This window comes from Bactrocera tryoni, chromosome 5, assembly GCF_016617805.1.
Source record: "Bactrocera tryoni isolate S06 chromosome 5, CSIRO_BtryS06_freeze2, whole genome shotgun sequence".
NCBI classification, from domain to species: Eukaryota; Metazoa; Arthropoda; class Insecta; order Diptera; family Tephritidae; genus Bactrocera; species Bactrocera tryoni.
The window spans coordinates 35,365,722-35,381,410 of NC_052503.1; the positions used below are offsets into that span (position 1 = coordinate 35,365,722).

General features: G+C 34.5%; 1 protein-coding gene across 1 annotated transcript; it reads right to left on the minus strand.

The window, feature by feature from the left end:
• Positions 1-3,287: 3,287 nt before the first annotated feature.
• On the minus strand, positions 3,288-14,737 carry LOC120778830 (protein rogdi-like). The gene is made up of 7 exons (XM_040110840.1): positions 14,608-14,737; positions 5,718-5,889; positions 5,406-5,609; positions 5,191-5,348; positions 5,007-5,127; positions 4,745-4,954; positions 3,288-4,131 (listed from the first exon to the last, which is right to left on the minus strand). Exons 1-7 carry the CDS (start codon positions 14,721-14,723, stop codon positions 4,063-4,065), a joined length of 1,050 nt encoding a protein of 349 aa, XP_039966774.1. The 5' UTR covers positions 14,724-14,737; the 3' UTR covers positions 3,288-4,062.
• Positions 14,738-15,689: the final 952 nt, after the last annotated feature.

The window sequence follows — 15,689 nt, forward strand, 5'->3', positions numbered from 1 at the left end:
ATTTGTTTCAAGACAGACGCCCACTCGCAGCCGCCCCTCTGGTGCACAGAAGCTGCAGTTAGACTTCAACGAATCATTAAACCGAATAGGTCGGATTGGCTCCAATGAAGATTTCTCTCTTATAGCCGTGACCACAGGCTCCACCCGGGATGGCTTCCGCATCTTACACTACTCACATTTCCAGGGTTATCGACGAGAACGCAAGATTAGGAATTGGTTATAGCTCAACGACTATAACTGTAACCCAGAAGCATGACTATACCCATTACTTTTATAGCAACACCAAACAATATTTACAATATCAAGGTTCGTGTAGCTGGTCAGTTGGTCATCAGTCAATGCTGGGTGTTGATCGATCAATTTTATCAAGATATTGTATGAACCAAAAAATTTAAGAGGGACCGGTTATACCATTTATGAAGGAACGTTTTACTCCATGTCTCTCTCAAGGTGAATAGTCTGTCATTTAATCATTTTTGTAAGAATTTCACACCGCTGCCATATGAGAGTTTATACGCTCTTCGTTTTTGATAAACGTTAATAAACGATCCTTAAATGGTATGTTGATGGTTTCCTTAAAGTTTTTGAAATAGCACTGATGAGGTTATAGGTTTTTCTCTTTTTCTTTTTGTATTTACGTTTCACATATAACGCAATGCACACTTTTAGGCGCACGGAATTTCATTTCGCCTATTTGGCTTATAGTACAAACAAAAAACATAAAACTACAGATAAAAAAAAGAAAAAGCAATGTTTTATGTCCTCTGGCTCAAGTCCCTGCATTATGAAACAAACACCTATCAAGCTTTTAGATTACGCCAAGCTCTTGCTGCTTTCTTTTCAGTAGAAAACTGGCAACATCGTTTACCCGAATATGTAATTTTTTTAACCCCACTTATACATACCCATAATTTTAAACACACATACATACATATGTACATACATATATACATTTAATAGAAGAAAATATTCTTTTTTTTTAGAAATCAGCGAAAAGTACATCAAAATAAATCTGAGCAAAGGAATATACCAATCCTAATTTTAATTTATTTATCTATGTATATACATATGTACATACATATGTACATATGTATAATAGATCAATTCTTTTAAAATATTTTAAATTTTTTAATGCTGTCCAGGGTTGGACATTTTTTAATTCAAAATTAATTTAATACCCAATTTTGGTTTAAAAATTTAAAATGTAATTTTATCTAATAATTAATATTTTATTTGCGCAAACATCTTGGGTATATTTTTTTTTTGTGAATTTCAATATATTTAGAATCAGTTAAAAAATTAGAACATATTTTTTAACTTAAAAAATTAAGTAACAGATAAAAAACAATATTTTTCAAATTAAGAGCTGGAATGGAAAGGAATAAAATGGAATGCCAAACACGACAATAATTAGAAAATATATATTTTTAATATTTAATTACAAGCTAGGAATTAATTTTTTATTCCGGTATTTGGGCTTAAAATTTAATTTTTAATCCGATTTTAGGTCCCATTTAACCCATTAATAAGGATTTAAATTTTGATTTTGATCCAATAATTAATACTTTATTTTCATAAAAACTTTGGATTCAAAATAGAAAAAATATTTTTGAACTTAAAAATTAAGGTAACAAATAAAATAAAATAGTTTTCAAAATAAAAGCTAGTATGAAATTGCATTAAAAAGGTTGTCAAAACAGAAAAGTTATAAATTGTATTTTTCCTTAATTTTTTTATTACAATATTGAGATTATTTTTAGTTTTCAAAGCGTTATGTGAGACTAAAAATATATTTTAGTCAAATAAAAAATGATTTTCCAAATTAAAGCTTTTTTTGTATATATTTATTTGCAATCTATCAATTGACAATCAGCAAATTAAAGCTGTAATGCAAATGCACAAAAAGGTTGTCAATACAGAAAAGTTGTAAATTATATTGTTTTTTTTTTAATTTTCAATTCCAAAATTGAGATTTTTTTTTTTTGTTCAAAGTGGTATTTAGTATTAAAAATTAATTTTAATTCGATTTTTAGTATTACATATTTTTCATTTTTTCCATTTCAATTTAAAAATATTTTTAATTATGATTTTCGGGATAACAAAAAATTAATGAAATATTAATTAAATTATTGTTTACTTCAATATTTTCATACATCGATGAATATGTATGTTTGTTTGTTCAAGGTTACTGAGTAAATATTGGCCTTCGTCAATTACATATGTATGTGTCTGATTAAAGGAATGTGAACTAAGTAGCTAGCATTTATTACCACTCGCAATGTAATAAATGCTTCGATACAGTGGTATCGCTTCCGTAAACTGCTAAGTCTTCTTCTTTATTGACACCGACCAATTGCTAAGTACTCTCATAATAATAATAATAATAATTACCCTAATCCAAATTGCAAGCAAACGACATTTCAAAATATAAAAATTTCTGCATAACCCTTTAAAATCATTAAAAGTCGCTTATTAGTTTATGATCGCTTATTGGATGATGATAATGGTCTATGTGTACTGCTATTAATAATGCAATAAAAAACATTTTGCCGACTCTGAACAACAAACATACATACAAAAATTTCCAATTTTAATTGGAAGAGTTTATATTCATCCTTGTTGGATAAAAAAATGTACAAAAAATGCACTGAATGGGGTACCTGAAGTATATAAAAACCAGAAAGAAGCATAGCAGACCCTATAAAATATATATGTATGTACATATGTACGTATATATAACATAAATGATCAGCATGATTAGCTGAGTCTATTGAGCCATGTCAGTCCAGTCATTTGAAATGCATACATTTTTTTTCCTCAAGAGCTTGCATATTTCTCGGAACCACCGATATCGGATCACTATAACATATAGCTGCCATACAAACTGAACGATCACAATCACGTCCTTATTTGGAAAACTTTTTTATTTGACGAGATATCTTCACCAAATTTGGCAGAGATTATTGTCCAAGGCAACGGTACTATATACGAAGAGGTAGTTCAGATCGTACCACTATAGCATGTGGCTGCCATACAAACTGAACGATCAAAATCAAGTTCTTTTATGGCATCTTTTATATTTGGAAGTGTATTCGGTACTTCGAGCTTCGCTGCAACCGAAGTAAACGTTTTTCCGTGTTTTTAATTATGATTAAACTTGCTACAACAATCTCTGTATAATAAAGAGTGAATATTAATTAATTTAATTATTATATAATAAAACATAACAACATTACCCTTGGTTGCTAAATTTAAACCAACCGTCCGTTAATAAAAACGAATGCTGACTCTATTCTTAAGCGGTTTTTTATTGTATATTTTAATACTTTCACTGTAATAGTAGTTACAATTCGCATAGGGCTCTCAAATACATAATTATAATAATTATTTCTATGAAATATATTTCACGCAGAATTAAGGCAGAATATAAAGGCAACTTTATTGCACATCTTCTTTGCTGCTCTTTAAGCAGAATCTTCATTATTTGCTATGTGACATATATTTGCAATTGTTTTTTTTCTTAAAAACCATAACTTTAGGCAGCGAGTAAATTGTAAGTACTGTCACGGTATTACTGGTAATATAAATCTAAACTAAATTTAGGATTAGGCTAAAAATGATCAACTAATTAAAATAAATTAAACTAAATTCAAGAATTTAATAAAAGGATATATGTATGTATAAAATTTGAATAGTATTACTAAATTAAGCTAGCAATGCCAGGACCAATACAAATTTGTATATTTTTATAGGCCACTTTTTGTTGACTTTAAATAACGGTGACTTACATACTTAAGTACGTATATCATTTAGGCACTTTGAGTGATTTGTGTGTGCTTTCTTGTTTCTTCTTTGTATTCCATTGTACGTAATTGCATAAAATAAATGCTTTAAAATATTCGAACATTTTCGTACATTTTTGTGCAAACAGAAAATAACAAACCATTAAATATACATTGACAAAATTTTTGCAATTTTGAAATTAAGCGTTAAATCCTATCAATGTTTTGCATATTTTGTCTGTTATCATATTTGAAACTTTCAATTTGACATTAGTGAGTGTCAATAGGAAAGCGCCGATGGTGGACGGGACTCAACAGTAAAATCCTTATACACCGAGAACACAGATATCTGAAAGATTTAATTTATTTAAATAATTTTACAGTAATAAGATTAATAATTTCTTCACTAATAAAATAAAATAGTATATCGAGGAATTGACAGAACCTCTCGGTTTGGCAAGTCTCACATTACAAAATGTGCTAAACAGGCACAATTTTACAGAAGACTTTAGCGAACGTTTACGTAGATATTTACATATAATTTTCCCCATTATATACACTCTGAACAGTGTCCGTCCGCTCGTCTCTCTTTCAGTCCGTATATATACCAGCTAGTCCCCCAGTTTTTGATATAACGAGCTAAAGTTTTGCACATGCACTTTTCTCCGCACGAAGCTGTTCATTTACCGGAACTGCCGATAACGGACCATTACAAGATACGAACTGAACGATCAAAATCACTTTCTTATTTAACAAGATAGCTTAAGCTTAAGGCAACCGCACAATAACCGAAAAAATTTGTTAAGATTTGATCCCTATAGCACATGGTTGTCATATAAGCTGAACGATCAAAATGAAACTGAATATTTTTATTTGTGAGGGTTCGTTGCAACCGAAGTTAAAGTTTTTTCTTCAATTTACTTTCTTTAAAAAACTACACCAATTGTTTACATGAAACTTACCTTGTCCTTAAGTTGTTGGCAGAGTTTCAGGCCGGCGCAAAGCATTGGCATTACGTCGTTTAACCATTGCACGGTTGTCTCCGCCTGGCATGAGTCAAAGCGCATTGTACCCTGTACTGTAATTAATTGATAAACAGCCATAATTAATTTGTGACTTTGAAGATAAAAGCTGACGGCTAAGTCTTCGGATAAGTTGGGTGCAAGCGCTTTCTAAAATATAAAAATTTATATATTCTGTCATATTTATGAAAATTTTACTGACCATATTGCGGCTTTTAATCAGATCGGCGATAGGCTTCTTCTTGGGTATCACCAAACTGGTGCGCGCACGTTGCAGTGCCTCTAGTATGTTACCTACAACATTCATAACTTCGTCAGACGTTCTACAAAATAAGACGCGCTAATTTAATAACAATTATTTGTGTCAGCAAGCAAATAGTAATCACTTGAAATGGTAAGTAGCATCTACATCATCAATGTGGTTAATTGCTTGCTGTAGATGATTTGCTGCGTCCTGCACTTGTTGCAACTTCCATGGCGTGTCTTGGTTAATACAAGTTTTCTGTTGATGATGCGGTGCCCGCGCAAGCTTAAAGCTTATATCCTTAAAAAGGTTACATGTTACTTATGATTCATAAATATGTAATAATGGCAAATTTACTGCATGAGTAATGCTATCACCCGTAAGAGTCACAATGGCACTAAGTTTTTCTGGCGCTACTTTCATTATGTATTTTTCAGTCTTTTTACCCTCATTGGCATACAGCGGCACAGGAAAGCGATGAGCACACTCGACCAATATCTTCCTTAATTGTTTTAATATCGCATGCACCTCCTCGCGCAGCACCCATTCAAACTCCACCTGCTGAAATAATCGAAGCAAATCAGTTTCATTAATATGAATATAGCGTGTCCATATTGAAAATGTATTTATTTATAAAGTCATTCGACTTATTTAAATTATTTAAATTACCAAATTTCGGGCTTCCTCCTTTTCGGTTTCCATCTTTTGACGTAGCCAGCTGCTTTTCGCTTTGTTGCTGTAATCGTTATCAGCTGGCAGCATGCAATCTGGTAAAGTCGGCAGATGGCGCTGCGGCTTTCGATTCGTAAATCCATTTCGAGTGAAACTCCAATTTGTAGGTCTATAAATTCAATTTACGGAATTCAAGCATTTTAACGAAAGCGTTATAAAAATTATATTTAGTATTTGTGTGCACTATTAATATGGTTGCTAATTCATAAAATGAAAAAATGTGAGGAAAACTTGCGACAAGGTAACAAATTTAATATTTTTGGCAATGAAAATATTTTTAATATACATATTCACGAAATTTGGCATGTATTAATCTTACAAATAAATTTTTAATCAGACGACTTTAGCTGTCCTACCAACAGAACGATCAAAATCAGATTTTTGTATGGAAAATGTTTCTTATTTGTGAAGGATAATCTAGCTCCGGTGCACACGAATGTCATTTTATCCGTGGTTTATGCATTCCATACATACATATGTACGTACGGAAATATGCTTTGCCCAGGGTTGTGTTCCGAACATAAAACCAAAAAGCGATAGCGATTGAAAGTGGACTTTAAAGGTACCGTACCAATTACTTAATATTTTATTCTTTTATTAAAACATTTGTTAATTTATTGAGTCTGCCATATGAAAGTTTAAAGGCATTGGGTTGACTTTTTAAAGTCCGATAAAAGATTGATCTGACCAGCCACCTATCACAATTATGGCAAATTTTATGAGGCAAACATTTTGTTTATTCGCTTAGCTACATATATACATACCTACTTTTATCCAAACATTTAATAGACGTACAGGGTCTTGCAACAGGGGTGATATGATTCCCAAGTGTCGTTTCGATAATTTTTAATATGTCATGATCTGTAATTTTTTTCGTTGTATTACAATTTAATAATGGAAAGTTATACCCAAGAACAACGTTTACATATTATTCAATTTTATTATCAATATAATCATTCTCCAATTGCAACCTTTGCAGAAATTATTTGTGAACAACCATTACATTCACCTAAATTGACAGTTTGGTGTGGTTTTTGATCTGGTAGAATCATTAGTCCATACCTCTTTCGAAAAGAAATCATATCACACTTATTGGAAACCCATGTACAATGAATACTGAATTTTTAGCCCAAGATTTAAGCGAGTTTCCTTTAAAATACAATCCGAAACTATGGAATTTAAAGAAACGTCTCTTCTATAACATGAAATGTTTGTGCTAAGCGAGAAATTCCATGGGAACCTCTCAAAGTTCCCGGGTCAGAAATTCTATTTTACTGAAAATATTAAAAGCACTGTCTTCAACAACTATATTTGCGCGTTTAGCAACCCACTTTACAAGGTTCCTTTTGAAATGCAAGCAGGACACAAAAAATCTTACAACCGCTCTTCAATTAGAGCGAGATGATTTTCATTCAATTTTAATTTTTTTTTTTTTATATAGCAATCAAATATTATTATATTTCCCTATTCGTGATAAAGATTTTAAACACGACGAACGACGATAATCGTCGAACAATTAGATTGTAATCAATTAAATAGTTTTTCATATGCGAATCTGTTAATGCACATACATATGTGAAAAAGCAATATACATATACATATGTATCTCTAATATGAAGACAGATATTATCACTGTTAATTATTCTTAAAGTAGGAATTATTTAAAACTTGGTTTGATGTTGTCATGTGTATTCATTCTATGTGAGAAAGTTGTTTGGCGATTCTCTTATTATTATTATGGCTTTCCTCACGATAAGAAATAGAACGTCCCTCGGCTAACTTGAGTAAAACTTCAGCTATCCGAACAAAACTTCGTATATGTCCCTCAGGAACTTCACAGTATATAAATCAGGAACTAACAAATATATCAAACCTGAAAGGCCCAGAACATATTGATATCCTAGTAACTGTGAAGCAGATGAACTAGCCAAAGCTGGAACCACTCTACAATTAGACTCCGGAAAAGAAGATATATATATTACTCTGACTACTTGTAGATTTTTAATCAACAAACATGTTATAAATATAGCGGAGTCTTAGTGGAATCATTCCCTAACTTCTTTAACAATCTGGCAAAATTGGCACGAATAGAATATGTGCCGCACAATTGACTATTAAAATCTAAAAGGATTGACACAAGAACCACCTCACCATAAATTTTGTCCAAATCTGACCATAAAATTAAACAAGCCCCTCAATATGAACATATCGATCAGCCTGTGAGATATCTTACTGAAAGTAAAAGAACATTTTTTTCTGGAGAAAATATGTCGAAGAAAATAACTAATAATGTAAGAATTTCAAACTTTCAGTTGCCTTTATATGTTGTTGTTGTAACGGGTACCTAATCCCCGTTAGGATGGCAAGCATTAGATAAGTTGTCGTCGACGTTATCCAACGGTAGGCCCAGGAAACGTGCTGTTTCGACGGGGTTGGACCAAAGGGAGAAGGGTGTCAGATGAGTAGTGTTGGCAGGGCATGCAAAGAGGTGGTCCCTACAACAGCCGGTTCTACGCACCGCAATTAACCCGCACTTTATCCGGCCAAGGACTGTTATTTCGTAGATCTAACCCCGTTTAGATCAGTAAGTCTGGGCTTTTTATCGTATATAACGATCAATATGTAAGACATTTTAGCAAATTTAAATGAACGTAGAATACCGTTTACGAATTACCACAGATCCTCAATTCTACATAGAATGATTTCCATTACTATAGAAGGCTTTATTCCAAATAGGTCATTCGGTGAATATGTTGTCTTTATAAAATCGCGGGGAAGCATGTCGTAGAAACTTCTTGAGTAATGCCAAAATTTAAAGTGATCATTCCAGATCCAGAGGCTTCATTGAAAAACGAACGTTCAATTCTTACACAACACATTTTTTTCTAAAGTTTTGCCAATATCTGAAAGTATTTTCTCACCCTTGAACGTTGAAAATTGCGATTTAAATGCGATTTAAAATATTCGGTTACATCCGAACTCAGCCCTTTTTTACGGGTTTAGAATTAAAGTGGACTCTTGAGACAACGGTACGAAGCAAAATAAATAACTTATGTAACAAGAAATGTAACCGGAAATGGTTCTTGGGTTATTTTCTCAGATGAGGTATATAAATGATCAGCGTGACGAACTGAGTCAGTTTAAACATGTCCGTTTGTCTGTATTAACACGAACCATCTCTCAGTTTTTGAAGTATCGATCTGAACACGGCCTTTTCTCATAAAATGTAAACGTCGTTCTCAGATCACTACAACATATTACTTCCATAAAAACTGAACGATCATTAAAGCTTCGGTGCAGCAGAATTAACATTTTTGTTCTTATTCACAGTACTTCTTCTACTTTTTACAAATTTTGGACCAATGGTAAACGATGAATGCAGAAAATTGCTAAAATATTCACTGTGCACAAAATTCTCATTGCCGGAAGATAGTGAGTCGAATGCGCAAACCAAGTCCATAATATTATCCAAAGTACATACTTATGTACACTTTGTTCAAGTCTTAAGCGGTGAGTTTGCTGCGAATAGGCACGTGTAAGCACGACTTATGGTTTCCGCGTTAAGATAATAGCATTTACCGCTTAACAAAACTTTAAAATACACATAATTTCTGCGCCAAAGCCAAGCTTATTAGCCTCAATTAAAGTAAGCTCACTGATTGGACATACAAATGTACATGTGCACACAAACATACGTGCAAATAAGTTCTTACATATACCGGTGGGGAGTCATAACACAAAGAAGTAAGAGAGGGTGAAATTCGGGCGGAACCAAACACTGGACATTAGTCCAAATTGCATGAACATAAAAAGTTCAAAATTTCATTTTTCAAAATAATGTTACAGTTAATAAAGTTAACATGACTGCAGCTTTGTTCGACATAAAATTTAGATTTCGAACTAAGCAAGTGGGCATAAATTGATTGTTTCGTTGGCTGTATGGCATGTAGCATCGTCGTGTTGGAACCAAAAGCCGTCCACAGCAACATCTTCCAAGCACGAGCAAGTCATTAAACAAGGCTCTATATACGTAGCGTTCTGCATTGACTGTTCTTGTTGTTATTACAGCGGCAAAAAACATTCTTGAAGTAATTACGAGTAATGGTGCCGAGTTGAAAGTCATTTGCTGCATAAAAATACTGGTCCGTTGCGATTACTCAGACCCGACTGTCGTAGAAACGAACTTCATGGACTGTAACATTATGGCCGGCTTCATTTTCGGTAAAATATGTAGCAATGATTTCCTCTGCCCCTGGAACACACCAAACAGTGACTTCTTGAAGATGTAACTACGACATTTCAATAATGGTTTGTGGCTTATTACCCCAAATGTGACCAAAAGTGAGCTCCATCGCTGAACCATATTTTCTTGTGAAAAGCGGTATCGGTGGCCATCTCGTCTTTGGTCCATTCAACGCACGTTTTCCCTGAGTAGGTAGGTAAGTAGAGTGGCAGTCTGATGATGCACCTAGGCCTTTAGGAGACCCAATGTGAAATCACCGGTACTATAATCTCCTCACTCTATTGTCTCCTCTATGAACCACTGCGTGCTTCCAATGAAATTCATTAATACTTAAATTTTTCTCTGTGCTACTTCCGATATATCGTCAAAAAACCCTCTACCGAAGGTTGCGATGTGTTTTTTCTTGAAGTAAGTTTGTTTATAATGAAATGTCAAACCAAATTGAGTATGAATCATGTAACAGCTGTCGAAAAGTCAAGCTCCTAAAAAGTAGGCTCCTTCAAAACCTAACGTCTTAAAAAATACCCGTAACCATTGCACTCTATGTAAGCAGTTGCGCGAGTACAAAAATTGTGACAAATTCTGAAGCTGACCTGAAAACACAACACACAACACAAGTACAAAAAATATCACAATTCTGTTTATTGAAAACAATTTATTTGCTTACATTTGGCAGAAGTGGAACACAAATGCAAAGTGAAATCGGAAGAAGCGCGAAGTGTTACCATATACGTATATAGATATTTAGGCCACGCTTACATTATACTTTATATGGTGTCTCTCTACATTTTACTCGGCTATGAAACACATTAACCTCCTTAATTTATAACTTTTTGACACCATAATTTCGAATTATATAATTGTGTTAGATTATAATTCGCACCTTCACTAAATGGTTTTTGAACAAACAGACCGGCAAACTTCCAAGTGATAATTCAATACTTTAATTAACGAAATTTTCTCATCAAAATACAGAAATTCCAGACACTAAAAGATAAGCTGTGAAAGTACACACACTTCTGCATATAATAGATATATTTTACATAATATTTATCAAGTTGTACATAGGCAGCCAATATGTTAGTATTCATACATATATATGTATGTATGTATGTACATATGTATGTATATAACCATTTGTCATACCAAGCAAAATTGTAAATAAATAAATTGAGCTGCCGTAATCGATTGTGTTTAAATTTGGATAATTTATTATACACCAAAAATTATAAATGCGATTATTATGCCAACATACATATATATATGCATACATACCTACATATGTACATATGTACATACATACTTATACATACATACATATACATTTATACATTTGCACAGCCAACCATCCGGTAGCGTGGCTTACTGTTTGCGTAGCACAAACATTTCTATCAGGGAATCTTTTCTGTCCGAACTGTCAACACTTTTGCTAAGAAAAACCATCTACTTAAAGTCAACCAAATACGCAACACGCAACAGTAAACAAAAAGAACATATGATCGTTGTTGCGATAGGGCGGCCGTGGATTAGATATTTGCTAACATTGTTTAGTGACAAAAAGCCATAAATAAATACACACATATTGACAGGTGTACAAATGTATGCATGTATGATAGCTACAGCCATCGTGAAATAATTATGCCCCAGTTTGTATGAATGAAGTCTAAAATAATCTATGTAGTAAAACTGAAATTTCCCAAAGGTTAATTGCATGTAAATAACGAAGAGGAAACTTTAAACTCGGTTGCACCGAAGCTGTAATACCCTACACCAATAAACAAAATTTTCCACACAAAATCTGGAATTTGATTGGTTAGTTTGTATGGCAGCTATATGCTATAGTGGCCCGATCTGAACAATTTCTTTGGCGAAAATACCGCAGTCTCGGCCAATAGTCCATGCCAAATGCCGTGAAGATAATCTCTATAAAAATTCAATTGAAAAGTCCCCGACATGACACATAGATGACGATACTACAATTAAATCCATATAATTTTCGGAAAGCCCTAATCTACAAAAAAAGTCAGTATAAATTTGACAACTGTTGGATCATTATTTTGTGGATTATGTCATTTTGAGTGCAGCAACTTTAACTATTGTGAAAAATAGCTATAAAGAAAACTCGCGTGTTAACAAAATGTTGCTTTTTGAAGCGAAAAATACAGTTGAAGCAAAAACTTGACTTGATGACGAATTTCCGAAAACTGCCCCCGAAGATCAACCATCAAGTATTGGTATGTTTAAGTTTAGATGTGGTGACATCAGCACCGCAGACGATGAACGCAGTGGACGCCCGAAAGAGGTTTTTACCAACGAAAACATCAAAAAAGTCCACAAAATAATTTTAGATGACCGTAAAGTGAGCTTGTTCGAGATAGCAGGCACTCTAAAGATATCAATTGAATGTATACATCATATCATTCACGATTATCTAGGTATGAGAAAGTTCTGTGCAAAATGTGTACCGCGTGTGCTCACTTTTGACCAAAGACAACGACGTGTTGATGATTCAGAGCAGTGTTTGGAGATGTTCAAGCGAAATTAATCCGAGATTTTGTATCGTTATATGACAATGCATGAAACATGACTCTACCATTTCACTCTGCAGTTCAACCGACAGTCATCCGAGTAGACTGCAAATGATGAACTCGCTCCAAAGCGTGAAAAAACGCAAGAGTCGGCTGGAAATATTTTGGCGTCTGGGATGAGCATGGAATAATTTATATTGACTACATCGAAAAAGGAATGACCATCAATACAAAACCGCCAAAAAACGGTAGCATTTGAAAAAAAGAAAGTACTTTTTCACCAAAACGTATCACAAGTCAGTGAAACGATGGCAAAAATCCATGAATTGGGCTTCGAATTGCTTCCACATCCACCGTATTCTCCACAGCTGTCTCTCAGCGACTATTTCCTGTACAGAAATCTCAAAATAATGTTCATTGGGAAAACATGTTTGTTGCTTAAAGAGGTAATCGCCGAAACTGAGGCAAATGAGCTACTTCTTTGAAGGAAAAATGACGTCTGTAAATTTTCAGACCGATATCTCAAAAACTGTGGCACTAGTTCGCATATATACAGACGACGGAGGAATATGTCTAAATCGACTCAGTCCGTTATTTCAATAGGGACGCTACAAAACTAGACCGATAGAGGCAGAAAACAACACCATATTCTCGCTCCATTGACATTTATTTTCAGTAAGTTTTGCCATTTCATCATGGAAAGATATACATACGATCCAACAACTGGTCGAAATTATGGCTACATTTTTGTAAGCGCTACGTCCATATTATGGTCGTCATAATCGTCCTGTCAGATCAAAAATTGAGCGTCTAGTGGAAAAATTTTAATCCAGGACAAAATGTTTCCCTGCCAGTGTTCGTGAATAAGACTGAGCAACAACTTGAAAATGATTTGGATTTTCATCGAAAAATCGTCTTCAGCGATGAGGCTCATTTCTGACTGAATGGCTCCGTTAATAAAAAACAATACACATTATTGGTCAGTCAGCAATCCACATGTACTCCATAAGTCACCATTGCATTCTGAAAAAATTGCGGTTTGGTGCCGTTTATGGGCTTGGCGGCGTCATTGGACCGTAGTTCTTCCGTGATGAGCAAGACCGGCACTTTACTGTGAATGGGTATTGCTACCGCTCAATGATAACCAAATAATTTTGGTCCAAATTGAATGATGTGGACTTTGACAATATGTGGTTCCAACAGGACGACGCCACAAGCCACACAGTAAATGTCACAATCGATTTATTGAAAACTAAGTTTGCTGAACGTGTTATCTCACGAAATGGCCCGGTCAATTGACCGCCTCGATCGTACGATTTGACGCCGTAAGACTACTTCCTGTGGGGCTTCGTCAAACCTATGGTTTATGCCAAGAAGCCAGCGACGATTGATGAACTTCGTACAAATATCGCACGTGATCGGCAGTATCGGCGGGTTTATGTAGCTTCGAAAATGGGTTCAGCGTCCTGAACTTCAAGCGCGAAAATTGGTGGTCATGCAAAAGAAATCGAGTTCCAGTCCATAATGGCATCGAATGTACCTTCACGGGAATGAAGAAATTTCATTTTTGAAATTGAATTTTGAAAAAACCCCGTTACGTATGTATAATTTTATAAAGTTTCCGATTTTTTCTTCTGGGTATTACAAACTTCGTGGCCACTTAATATACTCTGTTCAGGGTATAAAAGCAAGTCTTTTCAACATATCAGCCTATTGCCTACAGTAAGTACAGATGTATATATTTATGTATGTATATGGTACGCATGGTTATGGCGCAACTTTGTATATGTACATACTTATATACGTAAGGATGTATATAATATATTTATATACTTTATATTTATAAATTTATGTATATTTGCGAATGTTTGTCGATGTCATTTTCTGCGTCAATACAAAGTAAGACGAGATTCGCTTGGTGGTTTTTTATTATTTTTTCTTGGGAAAGACCTTTTTTCTGAAATCACACTGTGACTCACCGGGGACATACCATATCACTAATAATATCTTAATACCTGACTTAAACACTGTACACATGTGTGTTGTTTGGGCGTACCTTTGTGGCATGGTGATTGCTGAGGTTTTCACTGTTGTACGTTTTGTTTTGTTTACGGTTATTTTAATGCTATTTTCTTTTGGTTTTGTTAACGTTAGTACTGTTTGTGAGTACATACATACAAACACATGTGTGTGTATGTATTTAAAGCTCAATAATAAACACTTTTTAGCCGCAGCAAATAAAAATCATTTGAAAGGCGAAAATAAATTGATTTATAATCGTTATATTGTGGCCGCTAATAATACAGGTATATTGAACCGCAAAAATTCCCGACCGAGTATAAAAAGCGCCTGCTTGCCTGCCTGCCTTTCTGATAAGCTCACGACAGCTATGCTCGCGGAATGTCAACCGGGCACTAAATGTGTTAAACAACTGACTGCAGCGACTTGAAATGAGCGGCCGCAAAGCTTCTGGCCACGATTGCGAATACAATTCTACAGCAAAACAAAATTACCGTAACGAGCGTGCTGTGTGTGTGCTAGCCAAGTTGAAAGAGCATGTTAGCCGATAAAACGTCTAAGAGCTTCACCACTCAACAGGTGGTGGTGGTGTTGATTGCAGCGGCGTGCGGGCGGCAGTGATGGCGGCGGTGGCGTGAAGCGGCGCGCACACAACGACTCATTAGAATCCGCTATATCGCCATACATACATAATAACATACATACATAAGAGCATGAGCATGTCGATATGTATGTAAGTGACTACTGTATTTTAACACACACACACACACACACGCACATATCGAATTCTGTCGGCCATACACCAAAATATTTTCCGGCGCGTGTTGTGAAGCGGCTCACACTCCAAATGAGCCAAAGCTTGGCGCGTGATAAGACTTCGATGATTTAATTGTATAATGGCAATAGTTTGCCCGCGTCGCCATAGAAGAACTACGATTGCCATCGTGAGCAAAGCATCGAGTCTATGGAGACATACTACTTATGGTATGCTAAATAATATTAGTTTATTATCGTTATCAATAAAACAAACGAACACCGGGGGGATTTGGCACGCAGTGTAGCCAATATTGTTATTGATATGATCATATATTTGTGCATAAATATAGATTTGATATTTGT